Genomic DNA, 25,376 nt, shown 5'->3' on the forward strand with positions numbered 1-25,376 from the left:
GAAAAAAATATAGTTTCCCAAAGCAAACTCAGAGTATCATTACCAAAAAGGACATAGACCCAGGTATGTGATACATACCTGTAATTCTAGCTACTTGGGAGGATCACAAGTTTGAGGCAAGCCTGAGCAATTTATCAAGTCTCTGTCTCAAAATAAAAAAGGGCTCAGTGTAAAGTGCATTTGGGTTCAATCCCTAGTACTAAAAGAAAAGAAAATAATATATATGAGGCAGTCAAAAAATGAAAATGTCCTAAAAATGCTGATATTAGCAGAGTCTGTTATCTTATTTCTATAATTAATATTTTATACTTTAAGTAGAAAATACTTTAGCATGTTTCTTATTTATATATTATCCATTGTAATTTCTTAATTTTGTATTTACCCTTATTTTGTGTCCCTTGTGGCAATTGGAAAAGCTATAAATATTATCTTTCATCATCAAGTCTAAGTAGGGATCATTGCTTCCACTCCACATTATAGCTTCTTTAAACTTTAAAACTTAAAATGTATCTTATAAGATCAGGCCCAGCGGCTTGTTGTGGGCTGGAGCCGGCCCCACCCCCAGTGCCTGCAAGGTAGGAGAACCGGCGACCCACGGGCAGGTCAGGCCCAGCAACCTGCGGAGAGACAGAGCTGACACACGCGCCTGCAGGGAACGCGGTCCTGCGACCCACCAGCGGCCTTCTGTGGGGCAGGCCCGTCCCCTCCCCCAGTGCCTGCAAGGTAGGCGGGACAGTGACCACCAGCAGATCAGGCCTAGCGGCCTGCTGAGGGGCAGGACCGTCTCCTCCCCCAGTGCCTGCAAGGTAGGCAGGACTGTGACCACCGGCAGATCAGGCCCAGCGGCTTGTTGCAGGCCGGAGCCGGCCCCACCCCCAGTGCCTGCAAGGTAGGCGTACCGGGGGACCCATCGGGAGGTTAGGCCCAACAACCTGCGGAGAGACAGAGGTGCCCCTCGCGCCTGCTCGGTAGGCGGACCTTCGACCGGCCAGCAGAGCAGACCTAGGGCCCGCCAGCGTGGTAGACGGATCGCACCAATTGGTGGAGGATCACAGCCACCACCTGTCCTGCAAGGGAGACTTTTCAACTATACAAGAGCAATATAAATAAATAGAGGGAAATTTTCAAAAACACAACAGTTTCACCAAGCAGAAAGAAACGCCAGCAGTATGAAAAGACAAGGAAAGAAAGGACCACAGGCAATGCAGGTCAACTCAACTCTAGAAGAGGTAATAGCTGCAACAGATGGAATGTCAGAAAAAGAGTTCAGAATATACATGCTTCAGATGATCTGGAGTCTCAAGGAAGACATGAGACAGCAAAATCAGACAATGAAAGATCACATTGACAAGGAACTACATAAACAAATCCAAGAAGTAAAAGATCAATTTCACAGGGAGATAGAGGAAATAAAAAACAAACAAATAGAAATCCTAGAAATGCAGGAAGCAATAAACCAACTTAAAAACTCAATTGAGAATACTACCAGCAGAGTGGATCACTTAGAAGATAGAACATCAGACAATGAAGACAGAGTATTTCAACTTGAAAAGAACATAGACAGCTCAGCAAGTCTGCTAAGAAACCATGAGCAGAACATCCAAGAAATATGGGATAATATCAAAAGACCAAACTTAAGAGTCATTGGGATACAGGAAGGCACAGAGCTCCAAACCAAAGGAATAAACAATTTATTCAGTGAAATAATATGAGAAAACTTCCAAGACTTGAAGAATGAGACAGAACCCCAAATCCTAGAAGCCTGCAGGATGCCGAATGTGCAAAATCATAAGAGATCCACACCTAGACACATTATAATGAAGATGTCCAACATACAGAATAAGGAGAGAATTTTAAAAGCTACAAGAGAAAGGAAGCAGATTACATTTAGGGGTAAACCAATCAGGATAACAGCTGATCTCTCAACACAGACTCTAAAAGCTAGAAGATCCTGGAATAACATATTTCAAACGCTAAAAGAAAATGGGTTCCAACCAAGAATCGTGTATCCGGTGAAATTAAGCTTCAGGATGGAAGATGAAATTAAAACATTCCATGATAAACAAAAGTTAAAAGAATTTGCAGCTAGAAAACCATCTCTTCAAAAAATCCTTGGCAAAACACTACAGGAAGAGGAAATGGAAAACAACAATAAAAACCAACAGTGGGAGGTAGGACAGTAAAGGGGGGAAAATAATCAAAGAGGAAAACAAATCAGGTTTAGCAGCATTAATAAACAAATATGGCTGGAAGAACAAACCATATCTCAATAATAACCCTAAATGTTAATGGCTTAAACTCACCAATTAAGAGACACAGGCTAGTTGAATGGATCACAAAACAAGACCCAACAATATGCTGCCTACAGGAGACGCATTTGATAGGAAAGGATATACATAGACTGAAGGTGAAAGGTTGGGAAAAATCATATCACTCATATGGACTGCGGAAACAAGCAGGAGTGTCCATACTCATATCAAATAAAATAGATTTCAAACCAAAGTTAATCAAAAGGGATAAAGAAGGACACTACATACTGCTCAAGGGAACCATACACGAACAAGACATAACAATCATAAATATATATGCCCCAAACAACGGTGCTGCTGTGTTCATCAAGCAAACTCTTCTCAAGTTCAAGAGTCTAATAGACCACCATACAATAATCATGGGAGACTTCAACACACCTCTCTCACCACTGGACAGATCTTCCAAAGAAAAGTTGAATAAGGAAACTATAGAACTCAATAACACAATTAACAACCTAGACTTAATTGACATATATAGAATATACCACCCAACATCAAGCAGCTATACTTTTTTCTCAGCAGCACATGGATCCTTCTCAAAAATAGATCATATATTATGTCACAGGGCAACTCTTAGACAATATAAAGGAATAGAGATAATACCATGCATCTTATTTGATCATAATGGAATGAAACTGAAAACCAACGATAAAAGAAGGAAGGAAAAATTATGCATCACTTGGAGAATGAACAATAGGTTACTGAATGATCAATGGGTTTTAGAAGACATCAAGGAGGAAATTAAAAAATTCTTAGAGTTAAATGAAAACACAGACAGAACATATCGGAATCTATGGGACACATTGAAAGCAGTTCTAAGAGGAAAATTCATCACTTGGAGTTCATTCCTTAAAAAAAAAAAAAACCAACAAATAAATGATCTCATACTTCATCTCAAAATCCTAGAAAAAGAAGAGCAAAACAACAGCAAAAGAAGTAGAAGGCAAGAAATAATTAAAATCAGAGCTGAAATTAATGAAATTGAAACAAAAGAAACAATTGAAAAAATTGACAAAACGAAAAGTTGGTTCTTTGAAAAGATAAATAAAATTGACAGACCCTTGGCCATGCTAGCGAAGAGAAGAAGAGAGAGAACTCAAATTACTAGCGTAAGGGATGAAAAAGGCAAGATCACAGCAGACACTTCAGAAATACAGAAGATAATCAGAAATTATTTTGAATCCTTATACTCCAATAAAATAGAAGATAGTGAAGGCATCGATAAATTTCTTAAGTCATATAATCTGCCCAGATTGAGTCAGGAGGATATAGACAACCTAAACAGACCAATATCAATTGAGGAAATAGAAGAAACCATCAAAAGATTACCATCTAAGAAAAGCTCAGGACCGGATGGGTATACAGCAGAGTTTTACAAAACCTTTAAAGAAGAACTAATACCAATACTTTTCAAGCTATTTCAGGAAATAGAAAAAGAGGGAGAACTTCCAAATTCATTCTACGAGGCCAACATCACCCTGATTCCGAAACCAGACAAAGACACTTCAAAGAAAGAAAACTACAGACCAATATCTCTAATGAACGTAGATGCAAAAATCCTCAATAAAATTCTGGCAAATCGGATACAAAAACATATCAAAAAAATTGTGCACCATGATCAAGTAGGATTCATCCCTGGTATGCAAGGCTGGTTCAATATACGGAAATCAATAAATGTTATTCACCACATCAATAGACTTAAAAATAAGAACCATATGATCATCTCAATAGATGCGGAAAAAGCATTTGACAAAGTATAGCATCCGTTTATGTTCAAAACTCTCGAAAAACTAGGGATAACAGGAACATACCTCAACATTGTAAAAGCAATTTATGCTAAGCCTCAGGCTAGCATCATTCTGAATGGAGAAAAATTGAAGGCATTCCCTCTAAAATCTGGAACAAGACAGGGATGCCCTCTCTCACCACTTCTGTTCAACATAGTTCTCGAAACACTGGCCAGAGCAATTAGACAGATGAAAGAAATTAAAGGCATAAAAATAGGAAAAGAAGAACTTAAATTATCACTATTTGCAGATGACATGATTCTATACCTAGCAGACCCAATAGGGTCTACAAAGAAACTGTTAGAGCTAATAAATGAATTCAGCAAAGTGTCAGGTTATAAAATCAACACGCATAAATCAAAGGCATTCCTGTATATCAGCGACAAATCCTCTGAAATGGAAATGAGGACAACCACTCCATTCACAATATCCTCAAAAAGAATAAAATACTTGGGAATCAACCTAACAAAAGAGGTGAAAGACTTATACAATGAAAACTACAGAACCCTAAAGAGAGAAATTGAAGAAGACCTTAGAAGATGGAAAAATATACCCTGTTCATGGATAGGCAGAACTAACATCATCAAAATGGCGATATTACCAAAAGTTCTCTATAGGTTTAATGCAAAGCCAATCAAATTCCCAACGGCATTTCTTGTAGAAATAGAGAAAGCAATCATGAAATTCATATGGAAGAATAAAAGACCCAGAATAGCAAAAACAATACTAAGCAGGAAGTGTGAATCAGGTGGTATAGCGATTCCAGATTTCAAACTATACTACAGAGCAATAGTAACAAAAACAGCATGGTACTGGTACCAAAACAGGCGGGTGGACCAATGGTACAGAATAGAGGACACAGAAACCAACCCACAAAACTACAACTTTCTTATATTTGATAAAGGGGCTAAAAGGATGCAATGGAGGAAGGATAGCATCTTCAACAAATGGTGCTGGGAAAGCTGGAAATCCATATGCAACAAAATGAAACTGAATCCCTTTCTTTCGCCATGCACAAAAGTTAACTCAAAATGGATCAAGGATCTTGATATCAAATCAGAGACACAGCATCTGATAGAAGAGAAAGTTGGCTACGACCTACATGCTGTGGGGTCGGGCTCCAAATTCCTCAATAGGACACCCATAGCACAAGAGTTAACATCTAGAATCAACAAATGGGACTTACTCAAACTAAAAAGTTTTTTCTCAGCAAAAGAAACAATAAGAGAGGTAAATAGGGAGCCTACATCATGGGAACAAATCTTTACTCCTCACACTTCAGATAGAGCCCTAATATCCAGAGTATATAAAGAACTCAGAAAATTAGACAATAAGATAACAAATAATCCCATCAACAAATGGGCCAAGGACTTGAACAGACACTTCTCAGAGGAGGACATACAATCAATCAACAAGTACATGAAAAAATGCTCACCATCTCTAGCAGTCAGAGAAATGCAAATCAAAACCACCCTAAGATACCATCTCACTCCAGTAAGATTGGCAGCCATTACGAAGTCAAACAACAGTAAGTGCTGGCGAGGATGTGGGGAAAAGGGTACACTTGTACATTGTTGGTGGGACTGCAAATTGGTTCAGCCAATTTGGAAAGCAGTATGGAGATTTCTTGGAAAGATGGGAATAGAACCACCATTTGACCCAGCTATCCCCCTTCTCGGTCTATTCCCTAAAGACCTAAAAAGAGCATGCTACAGGGACACTGCTACATCGATGTTCATAGCAGCACAATTCACAATAGCAAGACTGTGGAACCAACCTAGATGCCCTTCAATAGACGAATGGATAAAAAAAATGTGGCATTTATACACAATGGAGTATTACTCTGCATTAAGAAATGACAAAATCATAGAATTTGGAGGGAAATGGATGGCATTAGAACAGATTATCCTAAGCGAAGCTAGCCAAGCCCTAAAAAACAAATGCCAAATGTCTTCTTTGATATAAGGAGAGTAATTAAGAACAGACTAGGGAAGAAGAGCACAAGAAGAAGACCATCATTAAACAGGGTTGAGAGGTGAGAGGGAAAGGGAGAGAGAAGGGAAATTGCATGGAAATGGAAGGAGACCCTCAGGGTTATACAAAATTACATACAAGAGGAAGTGAGGGGAAAGGGAAAAATAATACAAGGGGGAGGAATGAATTACAGTAGGGGGGGTAGAGAGAGAAGAGGGGAGGGGAGGGGAGGGGAGGGGGGATAGTAGTGGATAGGAAAGGCAGCAGAATACAACAGACACTAGGATGGCAATATGTAAAGCAATGGAAGTGTAACTGATGTGATTCTGCAAGCTGTATACGGGGTAAAATGGGAGTTCATAACCCACTTGAATCAAAATGTGAAATATGATATATCAAGAACTATGTAATGGAGAGGTAAGACAAGATAATACAAATGGAAGAAATGATTTACAGTAGAAGGGGTAGAGAGAGAAAAGGGGAGGGGAGGGGAGGGGAGGGGGGATAGTAGAGAATAGGACTGACAGCAGAATACATCAGACACTAGAAAGGCAATATGTCAATCAATGGAAGGGTAACTGATGTGATACAGCAATCTGTATACGGGGTAAAGTTGGGAGTTCATAACCCGCTTGAATCAAACTGTGAAATATGATGTATTAAGAACTGTGTAAGGTTTTGAACGACCAACAATAAAAATAAATAAATAAATAAATAAATAAATAAAGTATATTACAGAAAAAAAATGTATCTTATAATTAATCTTATGTCATTTACTTGTTAGTATTTTTCTTTCTTAGTGATATATAAAATAATGGTGCATCTTACAATTAAAGATGCTCTGATCTGATGAAATTTATAATGGTTCAAAAATAGGAAATCCATTTATTGTTTCTTTATTGACTTTCCATAGATCACGGAGCTGTCACTTAACATAAATGTTCTTAGTGATGCCCTCCTCTACTCTCCTCAGAAATTTTATTCATCAGAGCATGTTTGCTATCTGCAGCAAGTTTAGTATGTAAAAATTAGGAGTAAGCATTTAGAAACTTTCAAAGCAGTTTAAGATATTGATGTGACATCCAAGATTGTGGTTAGTGTGTTAGATATGTATTAATCTAATGTTCTGTTGATATAATAGAATTCCTGAGACATAGGGTATTTTGTAAAACAAAGGTTTATTTTATAAGAGTTCATTTTGTATCATACTTCTGGAACCAGAAATGTTCCAGATCAGACAGTGCATCTTGCAAGGGTCTTGTATTACTTTAACTCATGGTGGAAATAGTAAGAGAAGCAAGTGTGTACAGAAGAGAATAAACATGAGGGGTGGCCTGTCCAGTAGTAACTAATCCAGTCCCACGAGAGCATGCATTTAATCAAGAAAGTTATTAATCCATTCTCTCTCTCATTTTTTTGTACCAGAGATTGAACCCAGGGTGCTTAATCACTGAGCAACATCCCCAGCTCATTGTTTTATTTTTTGAGAAAGGGTCTTGCTAAGTTGCTACGACCTTACTAAATTGATGTAACTGGCTTTGAACTTAGAATCTTCCTGCCTCAGCCTCCTGAGATGCTGGGATTACAGGTGTGTGCCATTGCACGTAGCACAAACTAGTTCTTGACTTGCAGGATTTCAGATATTCTCAGCAGAACTTTTCCCTTCTTTAACCATCTTCGGCATGCAATAATAATTGTTAATTTTCAGCTAACATAGAGAATGATCATGTAATAAGGAGAATAATCCCCAATTTAACACATTGCCCTATATTTAATAAAAATTTGTACTATGGCACTAAGCACACTTTAGTTCATCTGGCAGGTGTTGGTTTTTGCTTTTGTTTTTTTGTTAGCAAGAATCTTTTTGAAGCAGCCTTTTGATTTTTCTTCTGGCACAAATTTCTTCATCTGTGTAACTACCTCAACCAACTACATTGTTTTGGTTATTTCAGCTTTCCTATCATAATATCATACTACATAAAAAGCGATCTTCAAGTCACTCAAATTTGTTGAAAATGTAGTGCTTTGAATTTTTATACAGTTTTAAACTAGTAAGAGTTTATTGGTAATCAAACTGAGAAAAAGGAAGAATTCTTCCTTACCATATTATGTTCATGTCACACATATACTGAAAGAATCACTATGTTATCCATATCAATGACTTCATTAAATTTCAATAGTAAATACTTTTCTACTTATTTTTGTTCCATAAATTGGTACCACTCCCTATCATTAGCCAGTCCCCAAATTTATCTAACTCTGTGATATAATAAGAAAATGATATCTTTTTGCCAGACTTTCCAAGAACACATCTTTCAAATAGTCTCTCACCATTGTTTTGACAAATGTGTATGTGTATATTAATCTTAGCAATTCAAATTATTCCTTTATATATAGTCTCTAGAACATTAATATTATGTATGAAACATTCACCATCAGCTTCTGTTAGCTTTTTTTATCTAATATTCTATAAAATAATTCTTTGTCTTTGGATTCATTTTTAGTTATTATTATAAATGACAAATAAGGCTGGGTGTGGTGACACACACTTGTAATACCAGCTACTCAGGAGGCTGAGGCAAGAGGATTGCAAATTCAAGGCCAGCCTCAGCAACTTACTGAGACCCTTAGTAATTGAGTGTGACCCTGTCTCAAAAAAAAAAAATGACTAGGGATGTCACTCAGTGGTATAGCACTCTGGTCTGCTCAATCTCCAGAACCTAAATAAATAAATAAATAATAAAAATGAATAAAAAGGACAAGTAAGTTAATGATTATTTTGTGAAACAGTATAGTTATAGTCAGTATATCTTTGCAAATAAATACATATGGTCTTAGCACTTCACAATTAATACTACATAATTCAATTCATGAGGAGTCACAATTCAAGATAAAATTAGTATGAAAACTCTTTTGGTGTTAATTTCTTTTCAGTCACCTCTATTGTCATTTATTTTGACCACTATGGCCTCATTGAGAAAGTTGTGTCTTTTCTTGACCAAAATCCATGTTTATTTCATCATCAGTAAATTAAGGTTAAAGACTGATAATACAGATTTATTTCCACAATTTAGAAATATTAATAAATATAATATGAAGTCACAATTTAAAGCTTTCAAAGAAATAAATTTTTCATTTCTATGAGACCTAAAAATTTTCTTTGTGTGTCGTGCTTTTGATGTTAAGTCAAAAAAGTCATTACCTATCTTGTATCCTAAAGAATTTTTCCATGTTGTTTTTGAAAAATTCTGTATTTTTATGTTTTAGATTTAAGTTAATTTTTATGTACAGTGTGAGATTTAGGTCAAGGTTCAGTTTTTAAATTTTTAAAAAATTTTCTATTTTTACCTAGGTGCAATGATGCATACCTATAGTCCCAGAGATTTAGGAGACTGAGGAAGGAGGATCACAAATTCGAGGAGGCCAGGCTAAGCAAATTAGGACCTAAGCAGTTTAGTGAGACTCTATCTCAAAATAAAAAGGGCTAGGGATATAACTCAGTAGTAAAGCACCCATGGGTTTAATCCCCAGTACCAAAAAAAAAAAAAATTCTAGGCTTAAAAGCAATACTGTTGTTCCAGCACTATTTGTGGAAAAGGCTGCTCTTCCTCTATTGATTGCTGTTATACTTTTGTCAAAAATTGTTGGGCATATTTATATGGCTCTATTTATGGTTTTATATTATATTCCTTGGATCTGTATATATGTCCTGCCAATATTACTCTTTGGATTTCTATAGTTATGTACTAAGTTTTAACATTAGATAGAATGATTCCTTCCACTTTTATTATTCGTTTTCAAAGTTGTTTGAGCATTATAGGGTCTGTGTTTTCTGATACAAATTTTAGAATTAGCTGGATATGTTTACAAAAAGAATTTGATGTGATTTTGTTAGAAATTATCTTAAATTTGTAGATTAATTTGGAAGAATTGACATTTTTGCTATGATGAATCATCTAATCCATGAGTGTGGTGATATATCTTTCCTTTCATTTAGGTGGTATTTGTGTTTTTTCATCATTTTGTAATTTTCAGACCCTGTAGATGTTTTGTTAGATTTATCCTGTTTCATTTTCTTTAGAGCAAATGTAAATGGTATTGTTTTTCTTTCAATTTCCACATTCCTACTGTAATGAACATGAAATGTAGAAATACAGTTGGTTTTGTAAGTTGATCTCGTATCCTGTGACCTTTCTTTTTGAATTTTGAATTCACTTATTAATTCTGAAAGATTTTTATTTAGTTTTTGTTTCTTTGAAATTTTCTATATTTATGATTTTTGCTATCTGCAAATAGATTTATCTTTTCCTGGCCTAATTTGTTTTGTAATGTACCCTAATAAGATATGAAAAGACAGGTTAAAAATTGGAAGAACTGTTCGCAAGCCAAGAAAAGTCTTGCATTTAAAATATATAAAGGATCCTCAAAAATCAGTAGTGAAACAACAACAATAAACAAACCAGTTAGAGATTGGTAAAAGACATGACCAGAGTTTTTAACAGAGTATACAGATGACAAGTACATGAAAAGATTGTCAGCTTCATTATCTTTTGGGAAGCAAATTAAACCTTGATGTGTGTACTATTGTCAGAATAGCTAATATAAAAATAGTGACACCATAAAATACTGGTGCAGATTTAGAGAAATGCTGGCAAAGATTCAGAGAAACTGGATTACCCTTATATTACCTATACTCATACATTGGGAACTTACAATGGTATAGCTACTCTAGAAAATACTTTTGTAGTTTCCTTAAAGAAACTAAACTTATCATATAATCCATCAGTAGGATTCTTGGGCATTTATCCCATAAATGAAAATTTCATACAAGAATTTGTACAAAGATGTTCCTAGCACATTTTTTCATAACACCTCCATACTGGAAACCAGTACACATCTATACCATGGATTACTATTTAGCAATAAAAACAGGAATGAGACCACTAATAAATGGAATAACTTGGATAAATCTCAAAACAGTTACCCTGAGAGAAAAAAATCAACCTCAAAAAGTTAGATATTGTCATTCAATTCAGTAACTTTCTTGAAATAATACTACTATAAAGATGAAGAAGAGATCACTGGTTGTCAGGGGTTTATGATCTGGTCGCTGGCTGTGAAGGAATAGCACAAGGAAATCTTGTGGTATAAAGGATCAGCTCTGTATTATGATAGTGGTTGTGGTTACATGAATCATCATAAGTAATAAAATTGTATAGAAATCCACATAAATACACATACATGACTGCATAAAACTAGTGAAATCTGAATAAGCTCTGTGAATTGTTCCAGCGACAACTTCCTTTTTTTTATATTGCACTATAATTATGCTGGATAGTAGTACCATTGAGGGAAGTTGGAAGAAAGAAGGACCTTCCTGTACAACTTCCTGTTTACCTTTGTTACAAAAATAAAAATATTTAGAAAGCTTTAATTATTATTTTTATTATGAAGATGATAAGAATGACATGTTATAAATATAAAGGAATGCCTATTTTTAATATTTTTTTCAATGTTGGGGATTGAACCAGGGCCTTATACATGCTTGGCAAGCTCTCTGTTCTGCCACTGAGCTACATCCCCTGCACTAAAAAAAAAAAAAAAAAAAAAAAAAAAAAACAACTTTATATTCTTTTGGATTAAAATATTTCATGTTGACATGGCCTTGCAATACATGACTGTAATGAGCTTGTATCACATAGGACTCTTCAGGCAAGATCAGCAACTCCTAAGGTGGTCTGTGACTTGTTCAGCTGGTCATACTCCTAATGCTGCTCCAATATTAGATTGCTCTAAGTTTCTAAATACCTCCTAGAAAGTATCTGTTCTCACTGTGGATAGCACCCAATTCTTGCAACCTGCACCCACTCAGTAAACACTCCAGGTTGTACCAGTCTCTGCATAAAGGTGCAGAATCTGGTGTTGAACCAACTTTTGTTCAAGTTTCCATTTGAGTTGACAGGGCTGCTTATAGGAGAAACAGCTATGCTACTCTTGAAGGTAGAGAAAATCTTCTGTTTTCCCAGTCTTACATTGCGGCTTTCAGTTCTTCCATTGGATAACACAAAGGTGTATGCAAGGGCAAATATGTTGTTATTTCTTTTTAAGATCATTTTGTTTGTATATTGGAGAATATTTTTTATTATAAATGATTGCTTCCTGCATTTTCCTGAAAACCTATTACAATAAGTCTTTCTTATTTATTGGAGTAAGTTTAAAAAGGCACATTTTCTAGTGACTGGAAATGAGAAATTTCTGGTTACATGTCGACATCTCTTTTGCTAAAAAGAGGTATGTAGTACTCATTTGACAATCCCTGGGGTTGTGCTTTTCCCCCTTCATGAATAATACAAAATTACTGTCATCTTATTACAGTTCAGCTTTGAGAATATAGTGACCCAAATGAGAGAACAACGTTCTGGCATGATTCAAACGAAGGTAAGTTTTTTGCCATGTAAATTCTAATAAGAATAGTGAACACAAAGATTAACATTGTATAGCACTTGGTAATTTATAAAGCTCTTTTATATACCTGGTATAACTGAATTCTTACTATTTGAGGTAGACATTAGTAAATATCATTTTGCTATGATACTCTTATGAAGAACTTAAGGCAATGAAGCAATGAAGTCTTCTCCACTGGGTCACTCAGATAGCAAGGGAAGGAGCTGCCAACATTGTAACTGAAGTCTGATGCCTAAACACATGCCTTTTCTATAATGCCATGCTATTTAAGACTAGTATCAAAAGTTATTTGATAATTTCTGGATATCAATTTGAGATACCTACTTGCCAGTAAATATTGTTATTGGCATGTCATAAAAAGAGAAAATTTTATGTCATAGATTAGTTATTCACTATGAGAAGAGAGTATTTAAAATGAAAATAATTATAGTTATTCACTATGAGAAGAGAGTATTTAAAATGAAAATAATTACCCACAAATTTTTATATATATGGAATTTAGATTTTATATATATAAAGATTAGTATAAGAGGCTGTTTAGAATTTTATATAGGATTAGCTCTGTGGATTATCTCAGTGACAATTTCCTGGTTTTGATATTGTACTAAGATTATGCAGGGTATTATCATTGGGGGAAGTTGGGAGAAGGACCTTTCTGTACAACTTCCAATTTACTACCTATGCTACAAAATAAAAAGTATTTAAAAAGACAATTAAATTTTTTCTTGTAAAGATGCAAAAATGACAAGGTATAAAACAAAGAATTGTGTACCTTTATTTTTTAATACTTCTTCTGATACCACTCCATTCTCAGGAAGTATTTGTGGGTGCTGGTAGATATCTCAAATTGTTATCCATAAGTTTATTAACAAATAATTTTAGATAAGTCACTTAAACAGCATGGCATTATGGAAAAACCATGTTTTTAGGCATCAGACTTCAGTTTATAAGAACTTCAGATATAAGGAAAATGAGATAGTTTCCCCTTAGTTTAGTTAAGACTTCAATAAACTATGTCTAGACTGAGAACTGTATTATGATCATTTAACTATCTTCCTCATGTTTTGTTAATTTTTTTTTCAATTAGCAATAATCACATCTCATATCAACCTCATTGATTATGACACTACCACTATGAAAAGCTATCTTCTTCATAGTTTAAAATATATATTTAGATAAAGATGTTCTTACTTAAGTTACTTATTTGTAGTTAAGTGTTTGCTCTTTCAGGGAGTTATCCTATGTGGTTGAAAAATTACAAATGTGTTCTCCAAAAGTGGCTATTAGTGTTAATTACTTATCATTGTGTTGTTTTTCATATATATGTATGTATATAGGAGCAGTATCAATTTTGCCATGTAATTGTGCTTGAAGTTCTTCGGAAACTTCTGAGTTTGAATTGAGAAAGACTTCTGTTCCTCTCACTTGAAATTACCAAGTGTCTCGGAGTTCATGCTGCAGTGAAGAGAGTTGTTAAATATACAATATGCATTTCTGGTATATCAGTCGATTTTGTTTTTTTTCATTTCCCAGATCTTCCTGAAGGCAGCATCATTTGTTGTGGGGTTAACAGTGTTTACTCATCGACCTTACTGGACATTATCAGGACATTCTCCCATGTTTTTCAGTGAAACAAAAGTTACATAAAAACAACTACAGCTTGGCTATTTGGTTGAAGGGATTACAATGCCCAGTAAAGGATAATTAGCCCATATTAATTATGGATTGGTGGGTTTTATTGTATACTATTCAAACATATATAAAAATATAATTTGATTAATTTTGCTCCCCAATTTCAAGACAAATGTGTATCCATATTCTTTAGCTAGAGTCTGTACTTCCAGCTGGTCTTTGAATGACTCAATTTAAAAGGAGTCCAATGAGGATGGATTAACTTTGACATCAATTACTTCCATTTCCTATTCTTCTTGTTAGGCTCTAGGATTTGAGAAGACACTGTTTTTCTAGAGCAGCAAGACAAGGCCTTCTTGCTCTGGGAAGCACCTCATAGGTAGGCAGAGTCCCTCTTCTCTATTACATGGATGCCGTGATGAACAGTTCAAATGTAAAATAGTTGATTATATAGAGAGCCCAAGAACAAATGTTTGCCCAGCCCAATTTCTTTCCAATCCCCCTCTAACACTTAACGTATTACTCAGGTTGCTTTGTTAAAAAGCAAATCTTACATTTTACTTAGTTCTTACCATTTACTTGACCAACAAACTTTGATATAAGCATCATTATGTAATTCTGAGACATTCATTATATCTTTTATATAAGATGTATTTTTCAAACTAGGATTTACAATAGTTTTTTTTTTTCATTCCAGAGGCCCATTAAGTCATTTCTTTCCATTGTTGCCCTACTCTGCTAAAATATTTAGATATTGGATCTTGGAATTAATTTTGGAAAACCAAATTTATTTGTGTTCATAAACCAAATTTATGGACAGAAAATATCCACACTCTAGTTTCAAAAATATTCTGGCCATTATTTCATTCACTTTATTATAGGAGTTTGCTTTATACAATTATAATCATATTTTTTTTTGGTCAAGAAGTTTTGGTGACCACATTATAAGCCACAGAACAACTGATAATTTTCTTTGTATAGTATAATTCAGTTGAGATCAAAATATTCTATCATTATATTGAAAAATTTCTAATATTAATCTTTAAGTACTAAATTTCTAAGAGGCTTATTGTTTTGGCTGAATGAAAACAAATTGGCTGGGGGCTGGAGATGTGGCTCAAGTGGTAGCCTGCTTGCCAGGCATGAGCGCTGTGCTGGGTTTGATCCTCAGCACCACATACAAATAAAGATGTTGTGTCTGCCAAAAACTAAAAAATAAATATTTAAAAATTCTCTCTCTCTCTCTCTCTCTCTCTCTCTCTCTCTCTCTCTCTCTTAAAAAAAGGAAAACAAATTGGCTGAATTAAAATTTATAATTCTTATTTTAAAAATAATTCTATAGAAATGTATTTGATATTAAATCAAATTGATGATTCTAGCCATCTACATTGTTTATATAAATAAGTCTATGCTCATCATTAATTTCATTTTAAAAATATTTGAATCTGTAATAATTATATCTATAATTTCATTTTCATTGTTAACTGTAAAATAATAGGTATAATGTATAACAGTTTCTGAGAAGGACTCTATGCTGTTATTTAAATGAAAATGTTTACTATGTATTGCCTGAAGTATTTTTATTTTATTTATCTCAGCCTTGAAATGTTTTTGTAAAGAAAAATCCTCTCATCTTGATTTGAAACATGTCCCTTCTTTAATATTTGCCTCATATTTTTACAGCTGGACTATTTTTAGTTTTGCAGGGAAATTTAATAATTAAATATGGAAATACTGATTGCATTTGTTTTCATTTCCTTCTTGGAAGGTGAATTCAAATTAAAAACTTTTGATGAATTGAAATACTAAGTTTTATACTAATAATGAATCATTTTCTGCCTAGGAGATGAATATGAAACTTTCATTGACACCTCTGTGAGTATATGAAAGCCAATTTAAAGGAGGTTTTAAAATATTTAAGTATAAGTATATTATACATTTATTAGCTTTCAACTTGAAATACATATTTTTAATGATGCTTAGGTGTTCAATCAAAGCTTTTCAGAAATAAACATTATAGAATTTACTCTCATATCAGTATAAATCATTTTTCTTTGGTCCGTTTACTTCTGAATCTTCATAGAATATTATTGAACTTTCAGTAAAGTTTACATTTATTACTCAAAAGTCATTTCAGTGATTTATTTCTATTGAAAAATTTGAAAAGAAAATACCTTGAAAAACTCTAAAACAAGAAAGTTCTGTTTCCTATTTAATTTTTCCAGTCCCTAATAAGAATTAACTTTCTTTTAAGTTGTCTCAAGGTTTGAGTAATTGAACCAGAAGATTTGGAAAGTATCCATTAAGAAAACAGGGCAGTGGAATTCAATGGAGGTGATGGATTGCTTAATGTAGCCCTTATTGGTCTATAGCTATAATCCAAATGTACTAATAAATGGTGCTTCTATAAATACTGAAATTCATGTATACTATAACTATAATGGGCTAATAAAACATTTTTTAAAAAGTAGCAGTAATGGGCTGGGGATGTGGCTCAAGTGGTAGCGCGCTCGCCTGGCATGTGTGCGGCCCGGGTTCGATCCTCAGCACCACATACCAACAAAGATGTTGAGTCTGCCGAGAACTAAAAAATAAATATTAAAAATTCTCTCTATCTCTCTCTCTCCTCTCTCACTCTCTCTTAAAAAAAGTAGCAGTAATTATCTCATCATGAATTACAAAGTATCTTAAAAGATATCTAATATAAGTCAGGCACAGTGGTGCTTGGCTGTAATCTCAGTAACTCAGAAGGCTGGGGTAGAAGGTCAGCCTCAGTAGTTTAGAGGGAACCTAAGCAACTTAGTGAGACCCTATCTCAAAATAAAACATGAAAAAACAACTGGATATATGGCTCAGTTCCCCCTGTATAAAAAATAAAACACGATGAAGCACATGTTTTAGAAACCAACCACAACATCAGATTTGAGGGTACAAAAATACAGCCTTCCATTCAATAAAACAGTACCTCCTGTTAGCACTATAGCTGAGGATTGCTCCAAAGTTATTTTACCAATGTAGTAATGATACAAAAGAGGAATGATTGGGATACATATTGAAAAAATAGACCAAAATGATCATTTGTTTATTTGCTCACATAATAATAATAGACTACTGCAAAAATCAGAAAATTCATTAAGAAGTCAAGATACATGATAACTATTTAAAATTAATCTTTCTGTACATCTGTTAATCATTCTGTAGTTAGCACACTATGACTTCTTGGCCATATCTGAGCTGTTGCCTTTTTTAAAAAGTATTTTTTAAAAATTTAAAATTCTTTTTTAGATATACATAACGGTAAAGTGTTGAATTCATTTTAGTCGATTTTTTTGTGGGGGTAATAAGGGGAAAAAAATCAGCAAAATAAGATCCCATCTTCTGTTCATTTAGAAGTCAGCATCCAAGGTAAAATAATTCCCTGTTGGATTTGACATCTCTCCCACCCTCTGATACTCACCTACTTTCTTCTCAAAGAAGTTAATCTTGTCTTCCATTAAATATTCTCCATAAAGTCAAATGAATTTTCTACTCTGAAAACCTTGCTAAAGCCCAGCTTCATCATAAACCTGTGTGCCACGAATTCAATATACTGCTTCATCAAAGTGCAGTTTATCCCAGTGAACTTCACAGGCAAAGCCTCCATGATGAACTCCTGTTCTAAGCTGACAGCATTGATAAATATTTCTTTTACTCTCTGCTCCAATGGTTTGTGTAGCAGGTGTTTGAACATCAGGCAAGCAGAGTCATAAAGTAAACCCTCATCTCTGCTAATAAGTTCACTGGAAACTTAGGCCAGGCATCAATCCCTGTTTCTTGAACTAGAATATTGATTCAAAAGAAACATAGAAGAAGTTTCCTTCCACAGCCACAAAGGCTACAACACATTCTCTGTAGGTAGCTTCTTTGTCCCCAATCCAATGCAAGACCTAATTTGCTTTTTTCTTTACATAAGGCATTGTTTCAATGGCATTGAAGAGAAATTCCCTTTCTTTGAAATCTTTTAAGTGTCAATAAGGAGACTATACATTTCACAATGTAGTTTTTCATGGCAATTTGGAAGTCATAGAAACAGTGAACTTCTGTAATTTGAACTTCCTGGCTTAATCACTCCACCAAATTTTCATTTACTATGCCATCACTTGCTGCAAAGAAATTCATAATATGAGACATAAAATATCATTCCTCAGATTTCAGGGCTTCCTAGTGCAGAATGTCCTTGGAAATAGCCACCTCCCCATCTGTCAAAAAGGAACCTTCAGCCTTCTTAGAAATCTGCCAAATATCATGGTATCTGATAGGAAAGAAGACAAAGCAGTGAGGGTTCTCACTCAGTTTAGTAGTTCATCCTCCGTGCTGGGGGCAGTACTTTAGTTTTCAGCTCCATGGGCTCCTAGAAGATGCTCCTTGCAGTCTTACTGACTAGGATTCAGGTCCCACTGAGGGCTGGGGGGTGTTTTCCTTGTCTGTCAGGCTGAACCCCTTCAGTGGTAAGAGCTGCAGCTGCTGCTGGTCTGAGATGCTGGTGAGTGGTGGCATTTGCAGACATGGAGGTGATAGTGGACAAAGTGGCTAAGTGGGACCTGCAACACTCAATATCTGTAATTATAAGTGTCACAATAAACAGAAGTGATGAAATCAGTTATTTCCCATCATAAAAACTGCACATTTGCAAAAAGGTTTACAATTTCGAATAGTGATCAGGGAAAGAACAGAAGTGATGTATGATTATGAGGCTGGAGGAGAGAAAATAGAAGTAAAAAGTTAAAGGAAGAGTGAAAGAAAGAACAATAGAAATTGGCTGTTAGCAAAAGAAAAGAGAGAATCTAGGGAAACAAGTGAAAGAAAAAATATGTATAGTAAAAACAACAACAAAAAAGAATACAAAACTTAAATATACTAATAAACATTCTAATCCTCAAAATACTGATTCATGAAAAATGCTAGAAATGAGAAAAAAAGAAACAAATATGAATATGTATAAGTGTCCAAAAACCATTTAGGTTACAGTTAAACAAAGAAAAAAAATTAAAAGGGGAAAAAAAGAGATCTTAATGGAAGTTAAAGAATTGTTTCTGTTGGAGTTCAAAATACTCTCGGCTCCCCTTCTCAGCAATGTTAGGTAGGGTGGACTGGAGTGTGATATCAGCCCCAACCTCAGGGTGGGGTCACTGGTATGTTCTGTGAGTGGAAATCCTGTAGATAGAGCTCCTGGAGGTAGGATTTAGGCTTCCATATGCTCCAGGTTCCTCATTGAATGGCTATTGGTCTGAAGATTTTAAATCAGCGCACCTCCAGGGCTTAGCAGTTGCTGGCCCACATTTAGGAGACTCTACCCTAAGGATCTCACCTAGGTTCCACTTGTGCAGTGGAAGAGCTAATCCTTAGTTCCCTCTGACACCTGCAGACCTTGTGTTTTGTGGTCTTTGTGGTTCTTCAGTTCAGTCTCTGAACTAAATCACTCCTGCCCCTGCCCTTTCAAATTCCCAACAGGGCCTGTCTCTGGTCATGCAAGTGGCTGGATTGGAGGGGGAGGGAGAAAACCAAGTGAGTTTCCAAGATCTGTATTCCCGGATGTACACTGCTCTCTGTGTTTGATTTTCTCCTGGTTACTTAGGCACACTCTATGTTTGGTGTGGGTTTGCCAGGGCTGTATTTCTGGCTAAGTTTGGGTTTGCCAGGAATCACTCCCCCCAGCAGCTGGACCCCATGCCGAGGCTGCAGAATGGTTCCTTCCTTTGTACTCTCCAGGAGGGATACACTTTACCACACAAGGATACTGTGCAAAACACCTTTCAGTTTAGTGGAGCCATGTCTTTGATCTCTTTTTTATTTTATTTTATTTTATTTTTTATTGTTGGTTGTTCAAAACATTACATAGTTCTTGATATATCGTATTTCACACTTTGATTCAAGTGGGTTATGAACTCCCATTTTTACCCCGTATACAGATTGCAGAATCACATCAGTTACACTTCCATTGATTTACATATTGCCATACTCATGTCTGTTGTATTCTGCTGCCTTTCCTATCCTCTACTCTCCTCCCTCCCCTCCCCTCCCCTCCCCTCCCCTCCCCTCCCCTCCCCTCCCCTCTTCTCTGTCTACTCCCTCTACTGTAATTCATTTCTCCCCCTTGTATTATTTTTCCCTTTCCCCTCACTTCCTCTTGTATGTAATTTTGTATAACCCTGAGGGTCTCCTTCCATTTCCATGCAATTTCCCTTCTCTCTCCCTTTCCCTCCCACCTCTCATCCCTGTTTAATGTTAATCATCTTCTCATGCTCTTCGTCCCTACTCTGTTCTTACTCTCCTTATATCAAAGAAGACATTTGGCATTTGTTTTTTAGGGATTGGCTAGCTTCACTTAGCATAATCTGCTCTAATGCCATCCATTTCCCTCCAAATTCTATGATTTTGTCATTTTTTAATGCAGAGTAATACTCCATTGTGTATAAATGCCACATTTTTTTTATCCATTCATCTATTGAAGGGCATCTAGGTTGGTTCCACAGTCTTGCTATTGTGAATTGTGCTGCTATGAACATCGATGTAGCAGTGTCCCTGTAGCATGCTCTTTTTAGGTCTTTAGGGAATAGACTGAGAAGCGGAATAGCTGGGTCAAATGGTGGTTCCATTCCCAGCTTTCCAAGCAATCACCATACTGCTTTCCAAATTGGCTGCACCAATTTGCAGTCCCACCAACAATGTACACGAGTACCCTTCTCCCCACATCCTCGACAACACTTATTGTTATTTGACTTCTTAATGGCTGCCAATCTTACTGGAGTGAGATGGTATCTTAGGGTGGTTTTGATTTGCATTTCTCTGACTGCTAGAGATGGTGAGCATTTTTTCATGTACTTGTTGATTGATTGTATGTCCTCCTCTGAGAAGTGTCTGTTCAGGTCCTTGGCCCATTTATTGATTGGGTTATTTGTTATCTTATTGTCTAATTTTTTGAGTTCTTTGTATACTCTGGATATTAGGGCTCTATCTGAAGTGTGAGGAGTAAAGATTTGTTCCCATGATGTAGGCTTCCTATTTACCTCTCTTATTGTTTCTTTTGCTGAGAAAAAACTTTTTAGTTTGAGTAAGTCCCATTTGTTGATTCTAGTTATTAACTCTTGTGCTATGGGTGTCCTATTGAGGAATTTGGAGCCTGACCCCACAGTATGTAGATCGTAGCCAACTTTTTCTTCTATCAGATGCCGTGTCTCTGATTTGATATCAAGCTCCTTGATCCATTTTGAGTTAACTTTTGTGCATGGCGAGAGAAAGGGATTCAGCAGATGACATAATTCTATACCTAGCAGACCCAAAAGGGTCTACAAAGAAACTATTAGAGCTAATAAATGAATTCAGCAAAGTGGCAGGATATAAAATCAACACGCATAAATCAAAGGCATTCCTGTATATCAGGGACAAATCCTCTGAAATGGAAATGAGGACAACCACTCCATTCACAATATCCTCAAAAAAAATAAAATATTTGGGAATCAACCTAACAAAAGAGGTGAAAGTCTTATACAATGAAAACTACAGAACCCTAAAGAGAGAAATTGAAGAAGATCTTAGAAGATGGAAAAATATACCCTGTTCATGGATAGGCAGAACTAACATCATCAAAATGGCGATATTACCAAAAGTTCTCTATAGGTTTAATGCAATGCCAATCAAAATCCCAACAGCATTTCTTGTAGAAATAGAGAAAGCAATCATGAAATTCATATGGAAGAATAAAAGACCCAGAATAGCAAAAACAATGCTAAGCAGGAAGTGTGAATCAGGCGGTATATCGATACCAGACTTTAAACTATACTACAGAGCAATAGTAACAAAAACAGCATGGTACTGGTACCAAAACAGGCGGGTGGACCAATGGTACAGAATAGAGGACACAGAAACCAATCCACAAAACTACAACTATCTTATATTTCATAAAGGGTCTAAAAGCATGCAATGGAGCAAGGATAGCATCTTCAACAAATGGTGCTGGGAAAACTGGAAATTCATATGTCTTTGATCTCTGATCTCTCAGTATCCAGACATGCCTCAAGCCTCCCAAAAATATGGGTTCCATTAATTCCCTTATCCCTCCATTTTGCATGGGGGACTACTCTGCTGGCATTGGGGATTTCTTTCTTATTTTATTATATCCAATCTCCTGTGTCCTGGATCTGCTTTGAATGTTCGATAGTAATTCCCAATAAAGTCCCCCCCCCCTTTTTTTTCACCCATCTTGCTGAGAAGCTACTTATCTGGCTTTCTTGGTTTCATGCCATAGAGCAGCCAGGAAAGCAACTTCCTCTATTCTGCCATCTTGAAAAACACCCTTTTGGGTAAAGTTTAATGTCCATTTGCTGACATTTGTTTCTGGCTGTTTTTGTGTTCTATTACAGCAGTGACTGAGTTCATTGCATTGTCAGGGATAATATATACCAGAAAACCTAAAATACTTAACCACCTGACTCACTAAAGAGAAAAATTTGCCAACCCCTGCTCTATATCTTCAATAGGAAACTATGTCTGAGCAACAGGGATATATAAAATACATATATTGTACAAAATATATAAAAGACATAAGATTAAACATAACAAGAATTGATCAATTGATGCTTACATTCTTCATGAACAATAAATGCATTAAAAGTCCAGGAGATTATACATATACATATATATGGTTAGGGATTGCACCCAGGTGTGCTTAACCACTGAGCCACACCCCCAGTTCTTTTTATTTTTTATTTTAAGCCAGGATCTTGCTAAATTGCTGAAGCTGGCCTCAAGTTTACAAAAAATGAGCAATAGAAAAGTATACTCAAATCCAATACAAGTTACCACAAGAAAAAAATGAAAATTTAAGGAACTTCATAGCATCTCTGTGCACACTGAAGTTACACCAAAAAGATAACACTCAAAAAATAGATATAACCTACTATTTCAAATTACATTTAAATACCTTAGGAAAGTCACTTGTAAGACATGAAAGAATAGCAATCAAAATTAGAAAAATTCAAAATGGGATGATGAGAAAGAATTAAAAACTAAAAATTTCGAAATGAAAATTATAGAGGGAAAACAAATTCAGTAACTGATGAAATACCTTAGGAGGAGGAACTTATAGGAGTTTAGGGTATAAGCATCAAAAACAGGCAAAGTATATAATAGACTTTTTAAAGAAAATCAAAGCAGGTGTTCAGAACAAATAATAATTCTAGAACAATTTTTAATAATTCAAAGAATATTCCTGAAGTAATTTAAAATTGCAAATTGATATAGTATGTCCCTAAGAATTAAATTAGTATGGCTAATACTTATCTCTATTAGCGTTATTGAAGTTTGAAAAAAAAAAGTACTTCAGGCATTTCTTCAAAAAGAATATGAGAAAAATAAATTATTAACAGATTTTTTGATGTTAAATACTTTACGACAAAAGTAGAATAATATATATATTTACAAAGAAAAATTTTGTGAGCCAAGATTTTTTTTATCTAGCAAAACTGACCTTGTTGTACAAAGGGTGCAAATTGAAGAGCTCAGAGAATATTGTTGCCAAAATTGCTCCCTCTGGAAAACTCAACAATGCAGAAAATAATTCTAATCAAATGTGATAGCCATTCTTAATGTTTTGAAAGGAACTGAATATTGAAATGGGACAAATTATATTCCATGCATGTTTGAACATGTCAAAACGAACCCATTCTATGTATAACCATAATGCACTAATAAAAAATGCGCTGTACTAGTGTTGAATTATTTATTTACCAGGAATTCTGCCTATCTGAAGCACAACATTAAAGCAATTGGCAACAAAGGGCCACTGCATTCTCAGAGACATGGCATTCTCAGAGTCCAAAGCACTACTGGCCTTACAAAGAAAATTGGTGTGGGTTCCCTTAGTGACTGTCCAAGCTGACTGCCACTGAGAATGGAGCCATGTTGGGGCCTACCCAGGCTGTTGGAGTGTGCACTGTGGGAGCAGCTTATTTTGATGAGACTTCCAGGGGTCTCTCTGGGAAGACAATGCTTAAGCCACCTGGCACTGACTGCCATCTCCAGAACCAAGTAGCTCCCTACTAGCCCTGACATTTGAGCACAGTGGCCACCAGCTATCATCTCAGGTCAAGTTCTGTTGGGGAGACTGCTCCAAGTAGTGAAGAGAATACCAAGGCTCCTGACAGAGCTAAGGGCCATGAATAAAGACTTTAAGGCAGACCCAGTGTTAAGCAGGTTGCTCATGTTTTTTTTCTGGATCTATACTTTCAAGAAAAATATGTCAAATTAAGGAAAGGTAGATAGGATACTAAGGTGTAAAACAAGTAAAATATGAACAGATAGTCTAAGGATATGAGACTGCTGGGGTTCTTTATGGTTTTTGTTTTGTTTTGGAGGTCCTGGGGATAGAACCTATTCCTTGCACATGCTAGGCAAGTACTCTACCATTGAACTATCCCCCAGCCTTCTTCATAGTTTATAGTGAGAAGAAAAGAAACTCCTACTCATCACTGTGATGAAGAAGAGCACAGGTTTTGTTGCGTTGAGGCCAGGACAGGAGCCACACCTACAGCCAGGGGTGTCCTACCTAGGAACCAGAATGTGAAAACCCATCTGTCAAGAGAGAAGCTGCTTTGAGAAGACAAGAGGGAACTTCAGAATGGCTGGGTAACACTGGGACATGGGTTTGGAGATCCTGACATCGTGGGAGTTGGGGAAGCTCCTGCATGAGTAGGTTATGTCTCGAGCTTATGATGATTTAGTAAGGGATTTTTTTTCATGATAATGTAAAAGCAATACATATTCAGTATAAATCATGAATTTTGATTCTGGATCATTTCTAGAGACTAGAAAAATTCTGTATGATCTTAAGATGCTTCTCGGCAGCATCAAGCCACAATTCTCAGTCAGCCCCAGGATTAAGAGGTAAACAGCCATCCATGGTGTACTGTACTACTAAGCTAGGATGTTCAGTAGATTGCGTATATCCAATGCATCTTCAACTCAATAATATTTTTAACTTACACTGGGTTGATCAGGTTATAACCCATTGTAAACAGCTTTCCGTGACTTCCTACTCCTGGAAAGTCACAAAGGACAGTGCTTTTATTGTTCTCACTTTTTTTTTTTATTGGGGATTGAACCCAGGGGCACTTTACCACTGAGCTACATCCCCAGTGCTGAGTAACTGGGATTACAGGAATGCATCACTGCA

The 25,376-nt window shown here is 35.7% G+C and overlaps 1 protein-coding gene and 1 pseudogene across 1 annotated transcript in view; one reads left to right on the forward strand and one right to left on the reverse strand.

The window, feature by feature from the left end:
* The window catches only part of Ptpn20 (protein tyrosine phosphatase non-receptor type 20), a 101,491-nt gene extending 88,546 nt beyond the window's left edge, over positions 1 to 12,945 (forward strand). Inside the window, exon 11 of the mRNA XM_078042706.1 lies at positions 12,446 to 12,945. Coding sequence (XP_077898832.1) covers positions 12,446 to 12,535 — 90 coding nt within the window. The 3' untranslated portion in view covers positions 12,536 to 12,945. The remainder of the gene's footprint in view (positions 1 to 12,445) is intronic.
* Positions 12,946 to 17,553: 4,608 nt separating this feature from the next.
* On the reverse strand, positions 17,554 to 18,703 carry LOC101969066 (ribonucleoside-diphosphate reductase subunit M2 pseudogene; annotated as a pseudogene).
* Between the last annotated feature and the right edge of the window lie 6,673 nt (positions 18,704 to 25,376).

This window comes from Ictidomys tridecemlineatus, chromosome 1, assembly GCF_052094955.1.
Source record: "Ictidomys tridecemlineatus isolate mIctTri1 chromosome 1, mIctTri1.hap1, whole genome shotgun sequence".
Lineage (NCBI taxonomy): Eukaryota > Metazoa > Chordata > Mammalia > Rodentia > Sciuridae > Ictidomys > Ictidomys tridecemlineatus.